The sequence below is a fragment of the Rana temporaria genome, chromosome 5 (genome assembly GCF_905171775.1).
Source record: "Rana temporaria chromosome 5, aRanTem1.1, whole genome shotgun sequence".
Taxonomy (NCBI): Eukaryota; Metazoa; Chordata; class Amphibia; order Anura; family Ranidae; genus Rana; species Rana temporaria.
In genome coordinates this window covers 87,762,421-87,789,170 of record NC_053493.1, presented here as the reverse complement: position 1 = coordinate 87,789,170, position 26,750 = coordinate 87,762,421, and the positions used below count along the sequence as shown (strand labels likewise).

The 26,750-nt window shown below is 41.9% G+C and overlaps 1 protein-coding gene across 4 annotated transcripts in view; it reads right to left on the bottom strand.

Annotated features, from left to right (window-relative positions):
* Window positions 1-3,897: 3,897 nt before the first annotated feature.
* Window positions 3,898-26,750, bottom strand: part of TMEM196 (transmembrane protein 196) — an 82,766-nt gene continuing 59,913 nt past the window's right edge. For 2 of the 4 annotated variants that reach the window (XM_040352822.1, XM_040352823.1), the window contains exons 2-4: window positions 25,511-25,567; window positions 21,337-21,579; window positions 3,898-4,639 (exon numbers count right to left, since the gene is read on the bottom strand). In XM_040352822.1, coding sequence (XP_040208756.1) covers window positions 4,580-4,639; window positions 21,337-21,579; window positions 25,511-25,567 — 360 coding nt within the window. In that variant the 3' untranslated portion in view covers window positions 3,898-4,579. Of the gene's footprint in view, window positions 4,640-14,721; window positions 14,774-14,915; window positions 15,023-21,336; window positions 21,580-25,510; window positions 25,568-26,750 lie in introns of all 4 variants that reach the window. The other 2 variants (XR_005749393.1, XM_040352824.1) reach the window with 2 other exon arrangements.

The window sequence follows — 26,750 nt, the reverse complement described above, 5'->3', positions numbered from 1 at the left end:
AAAAGCAGGAAAGCAAGGAGAACACACTATATATATACAATATTTAAAGTCTAGTTTATTATATCTCTCCTTAAAATTCATTCAATGCTCAGTATTGCTTTGTTAACAAAATGTTTAAACCAGCAGATCAAGAAACACATTTGATCTATAGCTGCAATATTATAACTTATAAAACATACAATACCTCATTCATAAATTGTACATATATATACATTATTTATCATTTTTACACTGGTTCTTGTAGATTTTTTTTTATTATTTTGCCTTTATATTCATTATATTTGTTTCATGTTACAGCCTATCAAATTGTAGAAAAGGGTGTTATGTGCGTGCACATAAATATATTTGTTAGCTACTTCTACTTGCTTATGCCAATCTTTTCTACAATGGTGCCATGTTAATGTGGAGTTGTTTGAAAATTGTTTTGCAAATTATTAAGTGGTTAAATAATACTAAGGTGCAAGGCAAAATTTTATATCAGTTCAAATGATAAAAACTGCTTGCTTCTTTGACAACTGTGGACCACAACTTACACTTATTGCCCTGAATTGACTGTACCAAGCAGTAATCACAGGCTACCATAATCATCCTTCTTCCTATATTTAATCATCTGAACTGACCATACCAAGCTACTAAGTATACTAGATGCATTTCTACACCACACTTTCACCCTTTAGAAATAACATTTTTGTAGACTTTTATTTGTTTTGGTATTTTGCAATTTATTAATAATATTCATTTTGCATAGTTTGGGGCCCAAATTGGCCATAAATGTGAGACTGCAACTTAATTTGCCTACACAATCTAAATACCAACCTTCCACTTTAATTTTCAGATGAGTGATAGATAAGCATGCTATATCTTTGTTCAGAGCAGACACGCATGGTAGCCTTTTGATATCTGAGGTAACCATAATGCTGTGTTATTCTTCAAATAAATTCCTGTATCCTTGTGGAGGTCGTGGATTATCTGGCCAATGCTGTACAGAACAGGCTCCCCTTCTGTTGACATTAGGTGATGTCCACTAGCACTAACAGGATGGGTGGAGGCTATTTTTTGCTAAATAAGAATGAAGCTGAGCCCTATAAACAGCCTGGGACAAAGGAATTGAAGTGGTACCCTAACATGGATAGGGGAAGGGGAATATGTAACTAGTTTTGGGGATGTATAGCATTCTAATCCCTCTGACAACTCATTCTCCAAGCATGTAACTATGGGCCAGATTCAGGTACCTGCGCTGTGGCGTAACATATCTCGTTTACGTTACACTGCCGCAAATTTTCAGCGCAAGTGCTTGATTCACAAAGCACTTGCCTGTAAACTTGCGGCGGTGTAACGTAAATGCGTTCGGCGCAAGCCCGCCTAATTCAAATGGGGCGTGTACCATTTAAATTAGGCGCGTTCCCGCGCCGAACGTTCTGCGCATGCTCCGTTAGGAAATTTCCCGCTATGCTTTGCGTGAAATTACGGCGCCCCGACGTGTTTTTTGACGTCTTACGCAAAAAATAAATAAATTTGAAATTCGATTCGGGAACGACGGCCATACTTTAACATGGCTGGTCTAAATCTAAGCCATGAAATAGCAGGCGTAAGTTTGCGACGGGAAAAACTGACTAGCGACGACGTAAGAGAATGCGACGAACGCGCATACCTGCGTGGATCGCCGTAAACAGCTAATTTGCATACCCAACGCGGAAAACTACGCGAACTCCACCCCGCGGTCGCCGAAGTATTGCATCTAAGATCCGAAGGCGTACGAAGCCGTACGCCTGTCGGATCTTAGCCAAAAGCCGTCGTATCTTTGTTTGTGAATTACAAATAAAGATACGACGCGGCAAATTTGAAAGTACGCCGGGGTATCAGCAGATACTCCGGCGTACTTTTTCTGTGAATCTGGCCCTATGTAACTAAACAAAAATACTCCTGGCTAAGTATTTATGTTATTGCCAATGGCAACCCGAAGAGGAGGAAATAGATACAGTTACCTGTCTGATTTAAGTTTTCACCCGAAAAACTGTCAGCCGGTGTCTAGTGCTCCCCATAGACATGATTGGGTAACTGACTTCTAATGTCTACACTGTTTTTTCAAGATGCTAATATATACACTATATTACCAAAAGTATTGGGACACCTGCCTTTACACGCACATGAACTTTAATGGAACCCCAGTCTTAGTTCGTAGGATTCAATATTAGGGTGGCCCACCCTTTGCAGCTATAACCACTTCAAATTTTTTGGGAAGGCTGTCCACAAGGTTAAGGAGTGTGTCTATGGGAATGTTTGACCTTTCAGAAGCGCATTTGTGAGGTCAGGCACTAATGTGGATGAGAAGGCCTGGCTTGCAGGCTCTGATTCATCCCAAAGGTATTCTTTCAGATTGAGGTCAGTCAAGTTCCTCCACTCCAAACTCACTCATCCATGTCTTTGTGGACCTTGCTTTTTGCACTAGCCAAAATCATTTGGTGGAGGGGGTGATTATGGTGTGTTTTTTTTTTCAGGAGGTTGGGCTTGGTCCCTTATTTCTAGTGAAGGGAACTCTTAAGGCATCAGCATATGAAGACATTTTGCACATGCTCCCAACTTCGTGGGAACAGTTTGGGGATGGTCCCTCCAGTTTACAACATTATTGGCCTACATAGAGTCCTGACCTCAACCCAATAGAACACCTTTAGGATGAATTAGAGCAGAGACTGTGAGCCAGGCCTTCTCATACACATATGTGCCCTACCTCACAAATGCTCTTCTGGAAGAATGGTGAAACATTCCCGTAGACACACTCCTAAACCTTGGGCGCAGCTGTGCCTGGTTGCTCTATAGTGGAATGAAAAGGTGTTGCAGGGGTGTGGCTATCAGCGACAGTTTGTCATTATATACCTGGTGCCCCACTTTCTAGATTGGCAGCATAAACTATGCTGGTGAAACCCTCCCACTGTAGACTGCAATGAGACATGTGGAGGAAATGTGTAAAGACATAAATGACGGAAGATTTGTCTCAGTCAGGGAAGGCAAAGGAAGTTTTGTATTCACTTTATGAGGCTTGCACATCATTTTTCATTAGGCTTGTGCATCACGTAGTAACTGGATTTGGTACTTGTTTAAACTGTTATATAGGAGCTGTAGATGTACATTAAAGGGTAGGCATTTGGAGTTGGCTGCATAATTACATAATCACCTCAAACTGACACTGCATTGATTATGCAGGCAAGTCCAGGTTGTTCGATGGTGAGCCAAAAATCCTGGACAGAATATTCTGCAAAACACTGACCAGATCTCTCATGTTCACACTGCAACTTCCCTTACCGCTCTACTTTCTTTCCTAGTAGATGCAAAGTATGACGGACAGCCCTACTGGCCACTAGGGAAATGAAGAGAGCACAGAAAGGAACAAGCCGAAGCGCAACCATAAGAGGTTTGGTTATTGTTCGCTAAATGCAACATTTTTCAGGGGCAGCATGTGCACAGGCCTCTTCTGATGCAACAATGTTCATTTAAAAATTCCTACAGGTTTGCATGAAGACACTGCGACAATATTAATTTTTTGGATAGCTACAGGCCAGACCAAGACATGCATTCGCAGTAAGTGGAGGACCTGGAGGGGACCTTTTTTGGGCAATGGCTGTGTGCCTCTGGGTGGGGCTACACAGTAAATATTGCTGGAAAGGTACCATTGGTCCTAAGTGATTTTAAATGATTACCTTTTAAAACCACCCATTCAGTTTTAAATAGAAATGAAAGGCAAAATATTTGTGTCTAGAAGATATAAAAACATTATAAATACATTTGTTTCCCCTTTTCACAAGTGAGCACATTCCCTCTGTTCTCAGCTGCATAAGAGCCTGAAGGAGGAGAAGCAACAGTACACTGATATTCCATTGAAAGGCTGTGAGGGGGGGGGGGGGGGGGTTCTGATCATTGGAGGAGAGCAGGCTCAGTTCTCAGCACAGCTAGAGAGCTGACCACAATGTGTTCTCCTGCTTGGTGTGGTCAGTTTAACAGGAAAGCAGAGGTTCTGGCAGAAACACCAGGAATTTCACACAAAGGAAACAATACAAAGAGAACATGATCATTTTGCATACAAATACATGGCACAGCAGGCACATATCAGGAATATGAAATGTTGGGTTTACACACTCGTTAAGGCATGTCAAATGATTTAAGAATTGGAATTATGCTGGTACAGCGTAATACATACAGTACATACTACTTTCTCTTGAGGTTGGATCAGAATGTGAAGGAAACACAAACTTACTCAGCTCGCTGTATTGTGTGTGAACATGTTGGTGTGAAAGAGATTCAAAATATATCTCTAGAAGCCTTGTGCTTTCCAAAGTAGCATGCTTAATAATAGCTTTGTGCATAATTTTCAGTGTCTCCTATTTCCAGAAAGAACACATGTTTAACCTTGTTACAAGTCTTTTTTGGTATTATACACCAATGCTTCTTGTAGGTTGCAGTTAGTGGATGGCAATATGCTGCGATATATGGATACATTGTTGGATAATTTAGAAACATTGTTCCACAACTCTTCTCTTCTTCTTGTATAAATTGAATTGGTCATTATGCATCATACAAAATTGTTCTACACTCGTCCATTAAAAACAAGCTGTGGTCCTCCATTGCTGATGTTTTCAATGTTTTCCTGTTAAAACAAAGACAGAAAATATTTCACATTTGATTAAGCAGCAATTGTTATATTTTTATTATTAAAAGAAAAATATGTTTTTATCCGATATGGATTATTGAAAATGTAATTTAAAGAAGAATGCAGTTAGTAACCTCTTGCTGTAGTAAAAATGGAGAGAATCGGAATTTCCTTATGACTGGTAGAAGATTGTCATGATTAGATACTCTATTGTGTTCGCCAATAACTTACTGTTGTGATTATTAGAAAAGTTTATGTTGTCATTACGTATTACAAAACCTTATTCTACTTTTTTTATCACCTAAATATATTTTTAAAGGAAGATAAAAATAGCAACTGTCATAAATGTTTAATTAGGTTTCAGAGTTAGGTGCAGTGGCGGCTGGTGCTCAATATTTTGGAGGGGGCGGCAAACAAACCTCCCCCCTCACTTGCACTGCTGCCACCCCCCCTGCAGGAGACAGACGGGAAGTCGGCCTTACCTTAAGAGATGACGAGGATAGAGAACAAGGGGTAGTGCTGCTGCTCCTCGCTCCAGCTGAGAGAAGAGCCGGGGCTTCTCCTCTTGGCGGAGCAGACGTTGCTTCCCCTCCTGGCCAAACAGGAAGTGGGCCCTAAATCCAATTTTCCGGGAGTCCTAAGACTCCCAGCTAATCGGGTCTCAGGACCCACTTCCTAATTGGCCGGGAGGAAAATCAGGAACACAATAGCGAATATTAATATGCTACTATCACACAACTGGGTGGGCTCAGGGTGCAGTGCTCTACATCCCGAGCCCACCCTTTTTTTAAGCCAATTAAAGCCTCAGACTCTAATCATGTGCCTCCAAAAAAACAAAACCCAATTGAAATTCAGTGCTCTGCATGGAGATTAGGGGCTGGGCACATGTATTGGGGGGGGGGGCACCACTGGTAAGGTGCATATGGAAGGGCTTTGAACACAGCAAGCTAAACATAGTTGCCAGCACACTTGCTAGCTAGCCAGCAAAAAAAAAATATTTATACAAATTTGCATTAACAACAGAAGTTTTAGTTGCACAACGTTGACAAATCTATGTGCTAGCTTGGATTGGGCTGGCAGTCACTGCACAGCAGTACAACACCCCATGCTGCTTTTCCAAAATATGAACAAAGTGTCACTTTATGCACTTTAAATAAAGTAAAAAAAAAAAGTAAACAGTCTGATGTTCAGAATCACACATCACACTGTCCCTTCACTGCATTCAAAAACTGGCCGCTGCGTACACACAACCGTTTTTCATGACGAGAAAAATGCCATTTTTTAAATTGGTCATTACAAAAAAGGCCCCAGAGCATTTTTCTCGACGATGAAAAATGGGCATTAAAAATTTAGAGCCTGCTCTATTTTTCTCGTTGTTTTTTACGTCGTTGTTTTTCTCATCGTGAAAAATGGTCGTGTGTACGCTTTAACGAGGGGGGAAAAACGCGCATGCTCAGAAGCAAGTTATGAGACGGGAAATTAGCATAATCAGCCCAAAGGGTGGCGCCATTCGAATGGAACTTCCCCTTTATAGTGCCGTCGTACGTGTTGTACGTCACCGCGCTTTGCTCGAGCATTCTTCATCACGATCGTGTGTATGCAAGGCAGACTTGAGAGGAATCACGTTGAGAAAAACATCGTTTTTTTACATGACATAAATAACGGTCGTGTGTACGCGACATAAGCGTTTAGCATTCAGGCTGTGTGATCAAGCCCTAAATTGTAGAGCAATTCCCTGTTGGCAGAAGAAATGTTTCTACCTTCCACATTTCAACCAATAATCTCTACTTTCTATGACAAATCAACACTTTCAATCAATTGTGTTAGGTTTGCAAGAGATTTGTTTGCATGAAATATTCTCCCCAGGAAATATCCTTTGTTCCATTCAACAGGCACCTTTTACTTTATTACAAGTAGCTTGTAATTTCACTTCTAATTGGCAGAAAATAAATTCCTCATATTTGTGATGGACAATGCCTCCACTACACAGCCATGCAAAGTATGAGTCATGTCATTTCTATTTCTGTTCCATTAGAGTTAATTGATATGCTGCACAATGACATGCACAGTTTATTGCTGCTGGCAATGGTAATGCTGATCTTGGAATGTTTATATTCAGATCAGGAAAGTTTTTGCTGTTATTGAAAAATATATATATATATATATATATATATATATATATATATATATATATATATATATATATATATATATATATTCTTCACTAAGTCATGCCCTTTGTCAGCAAGATTACATAAAAAGCAAGCAGCAATGTCATTCAATGTCACTGGCCCTATACAATTGTGTTTATAAATTATTTATTGAAGTATGCTATATGTAAACTCAATCACTTAAATATCATAAAAGCTTTACCTTGTTAATGTAAGTCTTAAAATAATTTATCAGCATTTTACATCTGCAGCATTCATTAAAATACTTTTTCTGCAATTAAAGGGGTTGTAAAGGTTAGTTCTTTATTTTCTAAATAAGTTCCTTTAAAGCGGGGTTCACCCTAAAAAAAAATTCTAACATTACATCCAGCATACTGCCGACATGAACAGTATGCTGCTCTTTTTTTTTTTCTCCGTACATACCGTTTAATTGTTATTTTCGCCCAGGCTTCCAGGTTCTGATTCCCGCGGGACTGGGCGTTCCTATTGAAAGCTTAGCTGATTGACGTCTGGTGAAAAATCTTCCCATGGCGCATAAAGCGCGTCACCAGTTTTGCGTAAATAGCCGACCTGCGAGTCGGCGCTATACGGCACCTGCACCCGCCGTGTAGAGCTGACTGCGCAGGCACCATATAGAACTGACTGGGAGGTTGGCTATTTACGGAAAACTGGTGACGCGCTTTATGCTCCATGGGAAGATTTTCACCAGACGTCAATCAGCTAAGCTTTCAATAGGAACGCCCAGTCCCACGGGAATCAGAACCCGGAAGCCTGGGCGAAAATAACAATTAAACGGTATGTACGGAGAAAAATAGACCAGCATACTGTTCATGTCGGCAGTTTGCTGAATGTAATGTTAGAATTTTTTTTTAGGGTGAACCCCGCTTTAAGTTAGTGCATTGTTGGTTCACTAACCTTTTCGTTTGATTTCCCTTCTAAATGTTTTTTTTTCTTTGTCTGAATTTCTCTCTTCCTGTTCCTCCTCAGTAAGCTGTTCTGGCTGACTAACCCCCAGCCAGATGATGGAGGCAAGCTTACTGAGGAGAAACAGGAAGTGAGAAATTCAGACAAAGAAAAAAAAACATTTAGAAGGGAAATCGAAGGAAAAGGTAAGTGAACCAACAATGCACTAGCTTAAAGGAACCTATTTAGAAAATAAAAAACAAACCTTTACAACCCCTTTAAGAACCTAGTTTAGGCACTGTCTGTTATAGGGTAACATCATTCTGTCTTTGTCTCCTAGTCATGCTCCTGTGTTGTCACCCTGTTACATGGTCTTCCAATGCAGTCTACAAGAGATTGTTTCAACATGCATTCTCAAACATTGTCCACTGTTACCATCAGAAAACTGGCCCTAAGAAATGGCAAGCAGCCATCGCTGGAATACATTTATGTAGACAGGAAGTGCTGCAAAAGGGCTGCCTAAAATCAACAGCATTGAGATACAACAATAAATAAAAAAAGAGTATTTTATTACAATACTGTCTATGATACACAGAGATTTATCAAACTAAATGTTATTAAGTTAGTGTTTGCATCTGCTCTAACATCATGCTTATCACAAAATCAAATAAGATATTTTTGTTATATAGATGGTAATACAGTAAAACCTTGGATTGTGAGCAAAATTTGTTCCGGAAACATGCTTGTAATCCAAAGCACTTGCATATCAAAGCAAATTTCCCCATAAGAAATAATGGAAACTCAAATGATTCGTTCCACAACCATTTATTCATAGGTCCTTCAGTTTATAGTCCATATAAAAGGATTAAAGCAATGTGACAGATTGTGTAACCATAAAATGTCCATCCACAAATGGAAGCCTCCACAAGGGGATTAGAAGCAAAATCCAACAGGAGCTACAGAGTATAAAAGAGAAGAGAGGCGCCTCTAAGTCTAACAATATGTTGCTAAATGTTGTACCTTCATTAAATGTAACCATATTGCTACACTTAGAGGCGCCTCTCTTCTATTGTATACTCAGTTGTGACATGGCACTACTTGTATATCAAGACATCACTTGTATATCAAGTCAAAATTATTTAACCACTTGGTAACCGCCCTATAGACAATATACGTCTACAGGGCGGGTGGTTAACTCTAGGAGGGCGTCAATGTACGTCCTCCCAGAGTCCGTCTCCCGCGCGTCCCCTGGGACGCGCACACGGGAACATCCGTGACCGCCGGGTCCAGAGGACCCGGCCGATCACGAATCGCGGTAAACGGCCGCTGATAGCGGCCGTTTACCATGTGATCGCTCCGTCCAATGACGGAGCGATCACATGTAAACAAACCGGCGTCTTTTGATGACGCCGGTTCCTCCCTCCTCTCTCTGTACCGAGCGGTACAGTGTGAGAGGGGGAGCGCGGGTGTCAGCAGCGCTGTGGATGGATCTGTGACTATTGCAGTCACAGATCCATCCATCCCTGCTCAGCCATCCCTGAAACCCCCGCCCCAATACTGTCCAATACACTGTGCAATACCTCCCCTACAATACTCTGCATACCCCCGGCAATACTCTGCATACCCCCCTGCGCAATACTCTGCATACCCCCCTGCGCAATACTCTGCATACCCCCCTGCGCAATACTCTGCATACCCCCCTGCGCAATACTCTGCATACCCCCCCTGCGCAATACTCTGCATACCCCCCCTGCGCAATACTCTGCATACCCCCCCTACGAAATACTCTGCATACCCCCCCCCTGCGAAATACTCTGCATACCCCCCTTGCGCAATACTCTGCATACCCCCCTGCGCAATACTCTGCATACCTCCCCTGCGCAATACTCTGCATACCCCCCTTCGCAATACTCTGCATACCCCCCTGCGCAATACTCTGCATACCCCCCTGCGCAATACTCTGCATACCCCCCTGCGCAATACTCTGCATACCACCCCCTGCGCAATACTCTGCATACCACCCCCTGCGCAATACTCTGCATACCACCCCCTGCGCAATACTCTGCATACCACCCCCTGCGCAATACTCTGCATACCCCCCTGCGCAATACTCTGCATACCCCCCTGCGCAATACTCTGCATACCCCCCTGCGCAATACTCTGCATACCCCCCCTGCGCAATACTCTGCATACCCCCCCTGCGCAATACTCTGCATACCCCCCTGCGCAATACTCTGCATATCCCCCTGCGCAATACTCTGCATACCCCCCCTACGAAATACTCTGCATACCCCCCCCTGCGAAATACTCTGCAAACCCCCCTGCGCAATACTCTGCATACCCCCCTGCGCAATACTCTGCATACCTCCCCTGCGCAATACTCTGCATACCTCCCCTGCGCAATACTCTGCATACCCCCCTTCGCAATACTCTGCATACCCCCCTGCGCAATACTCTGCATACCCCCCTGCGCAATACTCTGCATACCCCCCTGCGCAATACTCTGCATACCACCCCCTGCGCAATACTCTGCATACCACCCCCTGCGCAATACTCTGCATACCACCCCCTGCGCAATACTCTGCATACCACCCCCTGCGCAATACTCTGCATACCACCCCCTGCGCAATACTCTGCATACCACCCCCTGCGCAATACTCTGCATACCCCCCTGCGCAATACTCTGCATACCCCCCTGCGCAATACTCTGCATTACTCCCCGGCAATACTCTGCATTACTCCCCGGCAATACTCTGCATTACTCCCCGGCAATACTCTGCATTACTCCCCGGCAATACTCTGCATTACTCCCCGGCAATACTCTGCATTACTCCCCGGCAATACTCTGCAATACCCCTGCACAATTACTCTGCGCAATTACTCTGCAATACCCCCGCACCAATACTCTGCAATACCCCCGCACCAATACTCTGCAATACCCCCGCACCAATACTCTGCAATACCCCCGCACCAATACTCTGCAATACCCCCGCACCAATACTCTGCAATACCCCAACACCAATACTCTGCAATACCCCAACACCAATACTCTGCAATACCCCAACACCAATACTCTGCAATACCCCCGCACCAATACTCTGCAATACCCCCGCACCAATACTCTGCAATACCCCCGCACCAATACTCTGCAATACCCCCGCACCAATACTCGGCAATACCCCCGCACCAATACTCGGCAATACCCCCGCACCAATACTCTGCAATACCCCAACACCAATACTCTGCAATACCCCAACACCAATACTCTGCAATACCCCAACACCAATACTCTGCAATACCCCGGCTAATACTCTGCAGTACCCAGAAAATACTCTGGGAAAAAAATGCGTTTTAACCACTTCCCGCCCGCCGGCCGTCATGACGTCCTTGACTTTGTGCAGGGATATCTGAATGATGCCTGCAGCTACAGGCATCATTCAGATATCATTTTTTTCAGCCGGCGATTCCCTACACCGTAAGAACAATCATGGCGGCTGTTCCGCCTCTTGATCGTTCTTACGGGAGGCGAAAGGGGACGTCTCCCCTCCCTTCTCCCTCTGGTGCCTCTTCTGACTCACCGCTACGATCGAAACCAGGATCGTTTTATTTGTTTTTATTTTTTTTCAGGCTTCCCAGCCTAGAGGTGAGATGTGGGGTCTTATTGACCCCACATCTCACTGTAAAGAGGACCTGTCATGCTATATTCCTATTACAAGGGATGTTTACATTCCTTGTAATAGGAATAAAAGTGATCAAAACATTTATTTTTGGGGAAAAACGTATCAAACTAAAATAAATAAAGTGAAATGAACAATAAAAATATATATTTTTTTTAAAGCGCCCCTGTTCCTGCGTGCTCGTATACAGAAGCGACCGCACACGTAAGTCCCGCCCACATATGAAAACGGTGTTCAAACCACACATGTGAGGTATCGCTGCGAACGTTGGAGCAAGAGCAATACTTTTGGCCCTAGAGCTCTTCTCCAACTAAAAAGATGTAACCAGTAAAAATATTTAAAGCGTCGCCTATGGGGATTTTTAAGTAGCGAAGTTTGGCGCCATTCCACAAGCGTGTGCAATATTGAAGGGTGACATGTTGGGTATCTATTGACTCGGCGTAACTTCATCTTTCATATTATGCAAAAACATTGGGCTAACTTTAATGTTTTTTTTTTTTTAAAAGCACAAAACCGTTTTATTTCCAAAAAAACGCATTCGAACAATTGCTGCGAAAATAACGTGCGCGATAAAAAGTTGCAACGAACGCCATTGTATTCTCTAGGGTTTTTGCTAAAAAAGCATATATAATGTTTTGGGGTTCTATGCAATTTTCTAGCAAATAAATGATGATTTTTCCATGTAGGAGAGAAATGTCAGAATTGGTCTCGGTGCTCCAGAACGCCTGATGGTGCTCCCTGCATGTCGGGCCTCTGTATGTGGCCACGCTGTGTAAAAGTCGCACACATGTGGTATCGCCATACTCGGGAGGAATAGCAGAATGTGTTTTGGGGTGTAATTAGTGTTATGCATATGCTGTGTGTGAGAAATAACCGGCGAATATGAACATTTTGTGAAAAAAAAAAAAAAAAAAAAAAAAATCTTGATTTTGCAAAGAATTGTGGGAAAAAATTACAACTTCTAAAAACTCACCATGCCTCTTTCTAAATACCTTGGAATGTCTTCTTTCCAAAAAGGGGTCATTTGGGGGGTATTTGTACTTTTCTGGCATGTTAGGGTCTCAGGAAATGAGAGAAGCTGTCAGTACTTCAGGTGTGATCAAATTGATCAATTTTCAGTAATTGGTACCATAGCTTGTAGACCCTATAACTTTCACCCAGACTAAATAATAACCCAATTTTTTTTTTTTTTTTACCAAAGATATGTAGCAGTATACATTTTAGGCCAAATTTATGAAGAAAAATTCATTTTTTGCAAAATTTTATAATAGAAATGAAAAAAAATTCATTTTTTTACAAAATTTTCGTTCTTTTTTCATTATTAGCGGAAAAAATAAAAACCGCAGAGGTGATCAAATACCACCAAAAGAAAGCTCTATTTGTGGGAAAAAAAGGACAAAAATTTCATTTGGTTACAGTGTTGTATGACTGAGTTATTGTCATTCAAAATGTGAGAGCACCGAAAGCTGAAAATTGGTCTGGTTATTAAGGGTGTTTAAGTGCCCAGTTGTCAAGTGGTTAAAAATGTTTGCTTGTCTTGCAAAACTATCTCAAACCAAGTTACTCTCAAACCAAGGTTTTACTGTATAGAAAAGAATATGATAAAACTGTTCGGAAACACTTTTATTCTTATTTAATAGTAATTTTGACCATACACAAGGCTTAAATATGTTAGTGTACACAAAATAGCTCTATACTTAAAGTATATGTCCAGTCACATTTTTTTTCCTTATTCTTAGTTTTGGGTAGAGTGGGGACAGTTTAGTAGTTCAGCTGCTATTTAGATGCAGTTCAGATGCAAATTTTTTGTAGCCGTGGCCTTAACAACAGGTGACTTATCAGTTTTTCTCCGCTGACAGCTGAATGTAAAAAAAAAACACTGCTGGCAATAACACATTGTGAAAAAAACGTCCCTGCCTCTTTGGGTCTGGTACAGATTTTAAGGAGAACGCCACACCAATTTAATTTTTTTTTTAAACAGCGTGGAAAACCCCCACACCAAAAATGAACAAAAAACAAGCACCTTGTTTATGGGGATAAGGGCCTCTTCCCACAACCCTGGCCAGTGGTTGAGGGGGGCTGCGGGCAGGGTTCTTGTTGAAATCTGGAGGCCATTTAACAAGCTGGCCCCCAGATCCTGGCCCCCTCCCCATGTGAATGAGTATGGAAAGGATCTACAAAAAAGGTGTTGGGTGAGGTATATCTGTTTTTTCAAAGTTCATACGTTTAAAAATATTTTATATTGTTCTACTAGTTACCGTATATTAAATCTCTGTTTTATTATTACATATTTAAAATGTGTTGTACTTTAATTTCACTGAGTGTTATGGATTTTCTAAAGGTAAAATATTGCGTTTTAGACTGTCATTCTGATTGAAAGTTTGTCAGACTAGGTAAGAAAAAGGAAGTAAAAGGGATGAACTATTGAACTATTTTGTTATGTGGACAACATACTGTACTTTATTTTTTTAACAAATCAGTCCGTAAGCATGAGAAAGGAGACTAAAGCTCAACAAACGGGTTAGAAAAGTAAATATAAACTCACAATTAATGCATATTTAAAATGCATAAAAAATAAAAAGACGTTTTTAAAGTAGTATATACAAGAATATAGTAGATGCAAAAACACTAAACCCCCCTTTAATATGACACAGCTTGACACAGCAGCATCTTCATGAACAGGGACTGTAGTACCCTCGGTCCCTAGAGTCCCCATTCTATTAAAGGGGTTGTAAAGGTAAAATAAAATTCCCTAAATATCTTTCTTTACCTTAGTGCAGTCCTCCTTCACTTACCTCATCCTTCGATTTTGCTTTTAAATTGTCCTTATTTCTTCTGAGAAATTCTCACTTCCTGTTCTTCTGTCTGTAACTACACACCGTAATGCAAGGCTTTCTCCCTAGTGTGGAGTGTCGTGCTCCGCCCCCTCCCTTGAGGGGGGAGGGGGCGAGCAGAAGAGTCAGGATGCCGACTAACACACAGCTCCTTTCTCTATCTGCAACGTAGAGAGCGTCCTGACTCTCCTGTAGTCCAAGGGAGGGGGCGAGAATGACACTCCACACCAGGGAGAAAGCCTTGCATTACTGTGTGGAGTTACAAACAGAAGAACAGGAAGTGAGGATTTTTTTGAAGAAATAAGGACATTTAAAGAAAAATGGAAGGAAGAGGTAAGTGAAGGAGGACTGCACTAAGGTAAAGGAAGCTATTTAGGGGGAAAAAATTGTACCTATACCACCCATTTAAGTAGCTTACTGCATACGTTCTTCAACCCCCGTCACCCAGAAGAATTAATGAAAATCATGTAACCCAAATAGACTTGCCACTGTACCTTATTAGCAGGATGTCACTAATTTTCATTAACCTTATGTTGTCCTATCAACCTATAATTTGCAAACAATGAAAAGTATTAGCTGTACAGGTTTTCTGATGTTTATTGAAATTTCTCTCTTATATTTGTTTATTTAATGACCCAACATTAGAGATCAAATCAGAAGAATCAGTAATTCACAAAGTCAGATTTACCTGAATATTTGCATTTAGATGTGAATAATCCAAAGAGATTCACACAGTTCAGGAATCCAGCCAATTGTAATTCGTGGTCAATAAAATTAGTTTGGGGATTGATAAATCTGCATGCATAAAAAAATGTGAAATGCACAACTTAGTCTGATTTGTGGACTGATTTTTTTCTCATTAACCTGAAAACACCAAACATTTCTTTTAATATCAAGTAGGAATTTTGGCATCCCTAAATACAAATTGAAGGATTTCTATTGGCAGTAGATAGTTGTGAACATTTAACATTCTTATCCAACTGTTTAAGGCTAAACTCTAAACAATTACCTAAATATACAGATGAAATACATATGTATGTACCAACTATTTATGAGCCAGGGTCTATAGTGTATTTCTGTCCATTCAGTTCTGAAATTTACACGGCTCCACTACACAGCACAGCCCTGTTTGGTGGTGCAGGGGATCTAATTTTTCTTTGCTGCAGTTTAGTAACATAGGTGACTAAGTGACTAGACAGTAAGGCCGCGTACACGCGGTCGGTCCAAACCGATGAGAATGGTCCGACGGACCGTTTTCATCGGTTCACCGATGAAGTGGCCTGATGGTCTGATGTGCGTACACATCATCGTTCCAAAAACCGATCGGGTCAGAACAAGGTGACGTAAAACACACGACGTGCTGAAAAAAACGAAGTTCAATGCTTCCAAGCATGCGTCGACTTGATTCTGAGCATGCGTGGGTTTTGAACCGATGCTTTAGTGTTCTAACCATCGGTTTGGACCGATGGGAAGGCATCCATTGGTCCGATTTTAAAGCAAGTTCTCTAACTTTTGTCCAAAGGACAAAAGACCGATGGGACGTACACACAGACGGTTTGGACCTATAAAACTGAACGGTCCATTCTCATAGGTTTGGACCGACCGTGTGTACGCGGCCTAAAAGGAGAAACCACAGACTGATGAGCCCATCTCTCTATCACTCTGCTCTCTTTTTATACCAGCAAGCTCTTTGTTAGCACATGAGCACAGCTGCACATCACTACTTACATTTAAAAATGCAATAACGCGTACCCTACAACCATCCTGGATTCCAACAAAATCTGGCACTTGGCTCCACTGCTGTTTGTTGCAGAAGCGCACTAATACCAAGCATATGCCTTAGATCCCTGTTGCCACGATTGCCCACTGTGACAGGAAGTCAGCAGGGAGAGATTCCAGCTGCCTGTCACAATAATACACAGCAGGGCTGAGGGAATCTTCCACTAGTCTTTGGCTCTGACATGCATCACATACAACCGAAGGAGGAGTTGGGGAGAAGGGACATTTGAGATCTGACAATTGCATTCGAGGGGACACAATGACCTGGCAGGGTGGGGGGCAGGGAACAAAAATGTGTGCTGTATAAAAAGGACAGGGGAATTGTTCTGGTGGTGATTTGGGAGGGGAGAGATCCACTCAGCGGAGTCTACCAGCTCAGCAGGAGGTCCATCTCTGCTCACTGAGCGGGGAAGGACCTATCAGTGCCCTGCTTAATCCCTTTGGGGAGATCGAACGAAACAGACAGCATAGTGGATCGGATGGCTGAACCTATTACCATATTACTGTCTTGAGAGGATCAGATGGCAGGCGGGTGTCACGGACACATCTCCGCTGACACCAGCCTGTCCATAGGAGTCAAAGGGTGGCCCACTCAGATCTGCCTCAAAAACAGACAGGCGGATCCGAGGAGCGGGCTTGTCATGTGAAGGGGGCCTTACTCTTCACATTATATACCCTAGACCCTTGCACTCTGCGTTATGTATTCCTAAACCCACCAATGACTTACACACTGTGCATTACTCCTGACTCTTGCACTCTATGCATTCCACTAGTGCAGGCAGCTCAGTCGGTCCCTCTGCAAAGTTAGTTTGTACAGACACTTCACTAACCACAGCGTTCTTCTTCTGGATCCCCTGTCTCAGCTCCAGCAGATATGAGGAAATTGTGCATTAGCACATCGAGGCCGGGGGACCTCACTATCTCTGGGATTGCCAGCTTAGGTGTTGTCTTTTCACAATCCACCCTAAATGCACAGGTCTTGGGGCTCAGCCTGATCCAGAAACAGGTTGGACAAGAACGCACAGCAAAAACTACACCTTGCTCACGGAGACACTGCTGGAGTTACCTGGTCACATTCAGACAAAAAAGAGTCAGACATCACCTGGTTGCAAAGGGCATAACCTTTCTGTGGCACAAATCTTAGACCAGTATCCAACGCCAGTCTAGGGCCTAATAAATACAACCTTCAAAGCCTTTCTGGTTGTGCCCTAGCCTTCTTCCATTAAGTTCAACCAATGTTGCTAAAAAGACACGAGACACACCACTGAGCGCCCCCTCCACTCCTAATATGCACAGTAATCATTTAGCTAGGTACCAGCACTTCCTTGAGGCTTCTAGTAAATTTTAGTGTATTCTATAATCTTTTAGGATCTCCCCAACAAGTGCCATGTTATGCCAGGAGGCCAATCCTGCCAACAACGCTACTATCATTAGCAAGTTAGAGGTATAGGTCACTAAGGGGCCAGGTTGTTAAGCCCATTCCTAGCCCAGGACCCGAACACCAACTGTCTGCTCCTATGTGTACAGATGATGAGTTCAAAACCCCATAACGCCATCCCTCAGACCACAGAAGTATCCTTTTATTGGTCAGGATTTATTTTCTTGCAAGGCCTTGTATTTTCCTGTGGTTCCAGGCCAGTGCTCACAATGTCTGGCTGCACATCTAAGGCCCATTTGTCATGGAGGCCCAGGTCACCTAACCCGTGTTGCTATCAGTCGGTCCTTTTCTTACTGACAGAAGGATAGATCTATTCTTAGTTAGCCACCACTAGCTCTTGACCTGACCAGGTTTTCACTTTGTACCACATTTTTCAGGACCTTGTGACTAAAACCAGTCCAGTGTATTATGAGAACGTAACCACTTGTACAGCCACCTGCAGCCTGACTTTGTTCAAACCTATTTCAAATGCTGACACTTGAAAAAATAGGCATCCTTTATGAAAAACAACACATCTAACCAGAAGTTGTTCATAATTTAATACTTGGTAAGGTTGAATAAAGACATTAGTTCATCCAGTTCAACCTGTGTGAGGGTGGGTGTATGAGTGTGTTTGTTATTTTGTTTCAAACATTTCCCATATCCCTGTACAGGGCCGCTGTTAGAAATCATGGGGCCCCGTACAGCCTACCTGATGGGGCCCCCTTTGACCCCGCCCTTGGCCCCGCCTCTGACCCCGCCTCAAAAGTTGCGGGGGGACATATGGTGCAATGAATGTGGAAGTAATCGGCTGGTTTCAGAGCTGCTCGTATTACTTGCACATGAAACCTGACAACTGTCTTTACAAGCATACACACACTCCTGGCTGCTGTCTCCAGCCAGAAATGTGTATATGTGTTAAAAAAGACATGCTTGCATGGCCCCAGCTCTGTTTTAAAATGGAGTGGTTAAAGGGCTGTAAAAACACAGCTCAGCTGTGTGTATTTACCACCCCCCCACCAAAACACAAGTGTGCAGTAACATCTTACAGTTCCTTGTGATCTTTAGACCTCATGCACACAGGTGTTTTTCTCTGGCAAAAGGCTGCTGCCAAGAGAAGGGGCATTCTTAAAATCTCCTGTGTGCATGAAGTCTTATTGCATTAGGATATTCATTCACACAGCACACAATGTGCTCTATCACAGTGTACCACATGCTGTCGTGTGCTGACTTTGCTGTGGCTGTACTGTGCTATAATCTGTAACACACAGTACACCCATAAAGTAACAAAGTCAGCACACAACAGCCATCTGACACACTGTGATAGAGCCATAGAGCACCTTGTGTGCTGTGTGAATCATTATCATAAGGCACTGTGAGGATATAGATGATTCTGCTGAGATTACAGTGAAAACTTCACTCACTGTGTGCTGCCCGATGCAGACCGCGCTACCCTCCGCCGTCGCTAGGATTAGTTTCTCCGTTCTCTCCCTGTCAGCTCTCTCATATCAGTCCTTGAAAGAGAGCAGAGCAGGTAAATCACTGTATGGATCACTCCGCCAAGCACCAGGGAAGAGCAGCCGGATCTATAGAGCATGTGGCTGGGCACAGGTTTGTGTACCTCCGCCCGAAAATGGAAAAATAGTCCCTCCCCAGTGCCCACCTCCTGAGCCCCTCTGTTCACCTAAAGGGGCCCAGGAAAATATATTTATACACTCCCTAAGCCAGTAGGATGTCAATGTCATGTATTCAGCACTATTTTGGGGGTTTGAATGAATTGCACTATAAAGCTGTCCGGGCCCCCCTGATGAGCTGATAGGGCCGGGGCCCGGTACGACAGGGCTGGCTGTACTGCCCTATCAGCGGCCCTGTCCCTGTATACTGTATTGCGTTCACTAGCACGCCTATCTAAAAGCTTTTTAAAATGATCAATGCTCCCCTCTGACACCACCAATTGTGAAAGGGAGTTCCACATCTTTATCATTTTAACAGTAAAGATTCTCAGATAAGAAAACATTGCAACTTCCAAATGATGGCATGGTACAAAAGGCACAATATAAAGGCTTCAAACCTCTTAACGCAGTCTATAAACCCAATCTTCTGGCATGATCCTGAGAATGCTGTTCCCACCAGAGCCCAGTACAAAGAACAAGGAAACCAATAACAGTTGAAACCCATGAAAGGTTGATCACCCTGCAACTCTCTCATTGGACTATCCATCACTCCTCCAACTTACTCCTCCTTTAGCTCCACCCGCTAACTATATCCAGTCTGCCAGTAGATCAGTGGTAGTGATGCAAACATTGCAACAGAAGGGGGACAAAAATAAAAATAAAGGGGACAAAGGTAAATCCTTCTTACATGCTGACCATTTTACCCCACTGTCCTAGGCACTCGCCTGTGGGTACTATTATGGTAAAAACAGCTGTGAATGCAAATAAACTATTTAACATTTTCTAAGCAAATATGGCTAATGAGAAAATTTTTGTCCCCACAAAATGTTTTACTGTAGTAATTATGAAATGACACACAACTTTCCTTTTCACAGACAAATGTAATCAAATGAGTAATGCTACAGTATTAATATTCTGCAGATACTATATATTTGCACAATATATATAGCCATATCTAATCTATCAAAGTACATCCAGTACATCAGTGCTATGAATGGGCCTACATTGCTTAACCACTTAACCCCCGGACCATATTGCTGGTCAAAGACCAGAGCACTTTTTGTGATTCGGGACTGCGACGCTTTAACTGACAATCGCACGGTCGTGCGACGTGGCTCCCAAACAAAATTGGCGTCCTTTTTTTCTCACAAATAGAGCTTTATTTTGGTGGTATTTGATCACCTCTGCGGTTTTTATTTTTTGCGCTATAAACAAAAATAGAGCGACAATTTAAAAAAAAAATGAATATTTTTTACTTTTTGCTGTAATAAATATCCCCCAAAAATATATAAAAAAACATTTTTTTTCCTTAGTTTAGGCCGATACGTATTCTTCTACATATTTTTCGTAAAAAAAAATCGCAATAAGCGTTTATTGATTGGTTTGCGCAAAAGTTATAGCGTTTACAAAATAGGGGGTATTTTTATGACATTTTTATTAATATATTTTTTGTACTAGTAATGGCGGTGATCAGCGATTTTTTTCGGTACTGCGACATTATCGCGGACACTTCGGACACTTTTGACACATTTTTGGGACCATTGACATTTTTATAGCGATCAGTGCTATAAAAATGCATTGGATTACTATAAAAATGCCACTGGCAGTGAAGGGGTTTACACTAGGGGGCGGGGAAGGGGTTAAGTATGTCCCTGTGTGTTATCTTACTGTGGGGGGGGGTGGCCTCACTAGGGGAAACACTGATCCTCTGTTCATACATTGTATGAACAGAAGATCAGCATTTCCCCTGCTGATAGGACCGAGGGCTGTGTGTTTACACACACAGCTCCCGGTCCCCGCTCTGTAACGAGCAATCGCGGGAGCCCGGCGGCGATCGAGCCCGCCGGGCACACGCACAGGAGTCGGGGGCGAGCGGGGGGCGCGCACGTGCCCCTAGTGGCCGCTCGAAGAGCGGACGTATAGCTACGGGCTCTCGCCCAGGAGAGCCGACCTGCGGCCGTATAATGACGGTGGCTGGTCGGCTAGTGGTTAAAATGTATTCATTTATTTGTTTGGGTATCTTACTGTCACTGATATTATCATGACATATCCAGGCTGCAAAAACAAGGGAAACCAAAAGCTATTGATTGCAACAACCATTCTGATTCCAGCTGTCATTTTCTGCTGTAGAGTAAAAACTAATAATGAGCACTTTGCACTTACCCCATACTTAATACAACAAATAGCATTAGTCAGAGCAATGTTTAGATAAGCTTTCCAAGAAACTAATATTTCATTACCTTTTCTGTCATTTCATGAGAGTGATGAAGTGAGTGTTCTCTTTCTAGAAACATCCTCCTTTGCTCATAACTGGCCAAGCGACAAGTAAGCCAAGTGGAGATGGTGCATCCGCTGATGCCTATACATGCGAGAGACAAGGAAGCAAGGTGCAAGGAGGACCTCTTGGACAGAGCTCTTAGAAACTGAATGTTCAGGATGCCTCCAATGAGTCCACAGATGCAGCAGGCAGAAAAAAGAATCATCTAGAAGGTGGAAAACATGAAATATAATAACACATCTGTGCATTGCACAAAAAATAGCAACGACCCATTATCCTGCCGAAGAACATACAAAGATCAGTGATTATAGCATTCAAAAACAGCTCTGATCTAAATAAAAAAATATTGTCAACAATTGAGGAGCTGCTGAAATGTCAAAATATAACATTGCTAGCTATTTTCTTTGCACTTTTTGCACTAACTTTTATCTTAAAAAAAATAATACTTTTTTTTGAGTTTTCATGTGAAAAAAAGAGTTACATAACACAGCCTCTGGGCATACCCCGACTGAGATAACAACAACATAACAATCCTACAGATTTTAAACTATTCTATAGAACTTACTACAACTTAAACTGCTTGTGTCGTCAAAATAAAGAGGTAAGGGGAAGGATAATGAATCCTGTTCTTCAGGTGACCACTTTAGGAAGAGGTGCTGAGGTTGAGGGTAACGTCTGAAGGAGAACCTTTAGGTAGTAGCAAAATTAGGTCTTCATCGCTGCAAGGCTTTTAGCTGAAATAAACATTTAAGGGGATCCAAAACCTATTGTGTTGCGTTTGTGCTGTCTGATTCTAACCATACGTGCCAAATTTTGTCAAACTTAGCTGGGCAGCATCTGGCGAGATAGGCCGCTTTGTATACTGGCACCGCTGAGTTGATCACCGATTTCCATGTATTCAAAGTAGGTACCTCCGTTTGTTTCTACTTACCTAACTTTTATCTTGATAAATGACACCCTTTGACATTATGAGAGAATCAACAAAGCTTTTTGTGCCACTGCCCACTGCCATACACCCTAGCACTCCAGTCCTGTTCTGTAGATGAGTGTTTCTCAACCTTTTTTCAGTCAAGACGCCCTTTAAAATTCTTTACAATCTTGAGGCACGGCATTCTAAAGTTTAAAATCAAAATAGTTTTACATAACGCAGCAACAGCCACACACGTAGGACACCCAATGTTAGAGGAGATTATTCTTCCAAAGCATATCCAACCTTTGCATACTAGACATGATTAGTATTGCAATGTTTCTCTTCTCCCTCAGTTTCTCTCACTCATTCAGTTAATGTGAATCCAGAGTTGATGGAGGGATGCAGGGGAGGGACAAACAAGGATGCTATGCAATTGCCCAACATCCTCCTTGTCAACAGATGAGATCATTGGTTGTAAGGACACAGGTGGCTGGAAGGTTGTAATGGTGCACAATTAAAATTTGTGGCTTTATGTAAATAATAGGCAGGCTTCTATATGAAACACTACTTGATAAGAAAACCTTTGTTCTATTATATAGAAAAATTGAATATTGTGGAGGCAATATGGACGTTCATGGTACGGTATGAATTACAAAGTCAATTTACAAAAATATACATTTATTTTACAAAATCATACATAATAAAATCAGCCTTAAATACAGACATTGACATTGGATGCTGATATATGTGGCACATCCATTTATCTGACATACAAGGGACATTAGTTATAGATGGTCATTCCGCACTGGATGTATAGATACTAATCGTCCCGTTGTACACTCAACACGTTTCAGAATTACCACCTTCTTCAGGAGTATAAGTCAGAAAAAGATCTACAAAAAAGCATATGCATCAAATATACAAGAATAACATCAACATATATACATAACTAGTGACAAATCTTCATGGTATATTGTCATGCATTACAAGTAGAATACTGAGGTAGAGACTAATACCTCTGATAGTAACCCCACAATAGGAATGGATAGGACCCAATGGAAAGATGGAATTTTGAGCAATACAAACTCACCCACATAGCCAGCACCAAAAACTTGGGAATCTCTAGATTGATGTTATTATTGTATATTTGATTCATATGCTTTTTTGTAGATATTTTTCTGACTTATACTCCTCAAGAAGGGGGTAACCCCGAAACACATTGAGTATACAACGGGAAGATTAGTATCCGTACATCCAGTGCTATATCTTATGTCCCTTATGTCCCTTGTATGTCAGATAAATGGATATGCCACATATAGCAGCATCCAATGTCTAGGATCCGTGTATTTAAGGCTGATTTTATTATGTATGATTTTGTAAAAAAAAATTATATTTTTGTAAATTTACTTTGTAATTCATACCATACCACAAAAGTCCATATTGCCTCCACAATATTTGTAGCTTTTAATGCTCCTGTCACACAGATACTTCTCTTTGCCATTCCCTTTAACCTCCCTGGCGGTATGATTATGTCAGATTTTAGGTGCTGAAAGCGGTACCATTATTTTGCATGAAAATTTGGCGTTTTATATTGTAGGCCTGTAATTCTTAGGAATAACTCACTTAAATCTGTCCAAACAAGAGTCTAGTAGACATCCCGGGTATGATAAAGTTTGAAAAACAAAAATCATAAATTATAATATAATAAATAACTATAAATAATTATAACAAATAATAATGTAATTATAATAAAAATTATTCAATAATGTAATCAAATCAAAAACACTGAAATTTGCTCAGTTGCAGAATTGTCGCTGTCATTACTTTTATTGTTTGATGACGAATTTCCCCACAAATCGCTATCGCTCAATTCTGCAAGTGATTCTAATTTATTATCGCTGTTTTCTAGCTGGTCTAAAACCACTTTTGATGTAAAGGGACACTTTTTGGTTGCTATGGACAATCTACAGTTTGCAGGCAGAAAGAACAGTTTTAATTATATAAAAGTGCATGTAGGACACTGGACAGACCACTAGGGACAAAGGGGGTGTGTATTTATTTTATACAGTACTGTAATCTATAAGATTACAGTATACTGTATGTATTGTGTGTATTTACTTTTTTCAATTTGGCACAGGTTTCCGCCCCGTGCGTCGTAACATCGCAGGGAACGGAGCTCGGCGGCACACGTGCACTGTGAATCGAGCGAGGAGACTCCGCTCAATCACACAGCGGGGAGGCATCGCAGGATCCAGGGACAAGGTAAGTAAACTTTGCCTGTGGACACTGCGAGGCGATCCCAAGTCTGGCTCGGGGTTACCGCTTTTGGTGCTGAAATTCCACCCCGAGCCAGACTCGGGAATACCGCTCAGGGGGTTAAGACTTTTGTTCTGCAGATACAGTCCACTGTCATACCGTCTAACATTATGGTCCTGCAGACACTGCCCACTGTTATACCCTCTAACATTCTTGTCCTGCAGATGCCAACCTCTGTTATATGCTTTAACACGCCTACCCTATAGATACTGCCCACTGTCATACCCTCTAATGGCCCTGTCCTGCAGATTCTGCCCACTGTTAAACCCTTCAGCCAGGAGCATGATGCCAATAGGGCAGCTCTGAGGGTGGAGTGTACATAGGACCTGCGTTACTGAGCTAGTTGCCACAATTTCAGTAGCTGGATGCAAAGCGAATTTGGTTGTTATGGCACAGGCACAGGCCATACCACAGTGTCATTTGTTGCTGTGCCAGCATCCTAACAATCCGGACGTTAACAAACACACTTGCCTCAGGCGGCAACTAACTTAGGCTCTCTCCTGCCTCCATTGCTCCTCTTTTGCACATAGAAAACATTTTTTTTTGCTTAGAACAAAATTGTATTTATACATCTTATTGACACTCCTGTATATAAAACGCTTTTCCTGCTTTGCTTATAACAACTACAACCTTGCCCGTTCTGGAACAGGCACACTTTTACTAGAATTTATTAACTTTATGAATTTCTTCTGTTAGGTAAAAACATTATATTTCATAGTGTGCTTTAGTACTGAAAGTTTTACTGTGTTTACAGTTTTGGTTAAATTATTCTTTTATGCCAAGCAATTTTACCTTTGACAGTTGGATTAATGTTGTCTAATTCTGCACAGATATTGCAGGCATCATTTAAAAGTTAACTACAGTTTAATTTACTTATTTTATAGCCACACTTTCAAACAGAGGCACTTACTATGAGTCCAGATTTCTTTTTTGCACAGAAAATGCCGCACACTCCACATATCAGGAACTGCAATGAAAAGACAAATGTGAGCCATAAACTACTAAATCATCCATTGTTTGCTAAACAGAATGGATTCTGCGCTTATGGAGCAGAATAGAAGGGGATATGAATCTTCACTATTACATGAGGAAGTTTACCGCAAACTGACTCACATAATTGAAAATATCCATGTAAGTTATGAAAGTACTCTCTGTGAAAATGCTGTAGCTTTTAGGTTCTCAACTATTCACAGGATTCACAGTGTACTGCACACAATTAATGATATAGAATTTTAGTTTGTACAAAAAACATTTAACACATTGTAATTTGCATATGCTAAGCAGAGATTTAAAGAAAAATGCAACCCAATATTTATTGATCTATCTTGCATGAAGTAAGATAGTGTTTGAACCCCAACCAGGTCTGTACTTCTGTATGGGATATCTCCAAAAACTCCTGAAACAGCTGTGACAGACTTACCTCTGCATTTCAGTTGAGCTGTTGAGCTACTGATGGACCCCCCCCCCCCATAGGATTATGCCTAGTACACACGATCGTTTTCCCCGGCGGTCAAAAGCCCGCCGGGAAAACCGGGAACCGGCTCGGTCCAGTTTTCCCTGTACACACAGACGGTTTTTCCATCAGGAAAACTGCCAGGAGAACTTTGGTCGGGAAAAGCGGCCGTGTGTAAGCTCCCTCGCAGTGTTTCCCATAGGAAAACTGTGGGAAAAAACATGATCTCATTTTTTTCCTTTTGGGAAAACTGCTAAGGAGCATACACACGTCCGGTTTTCCCGGCCAAAGGAAAACACTGCAGTTTTCCTGATGGGAAAAACAATCGTGTGTACTAGGCATATCACAAAGAAATTTATTTTTTGTAAATGGAGTATGTAATGGGAGGGTATACCCTGTTAGCTGGTCCTGCCTTACTAGTCTCTTACCTGTCAGGGGGAAGGACCAGTCATGTTAAAGTAACAGGCAGGGAAGATCTGGAAAATTGAGTGTGGCAGTAGAGTAGAAATGGAGCAATAGAGAGGCTAGCAAGCGCTTCCTTTTGTGGTACGCAGGTAGGCCTAATGCCAACAGCAGGAATTGGGAAGAGTGATTTTTGGATCAGTCCCTTTGATACAGCCTTGTGAGCATCACCGCACCCCTTTTAAGACACCCAGACAATAGGAACAGTTGTGAAAATTTGCCAGCCATGTTTTTT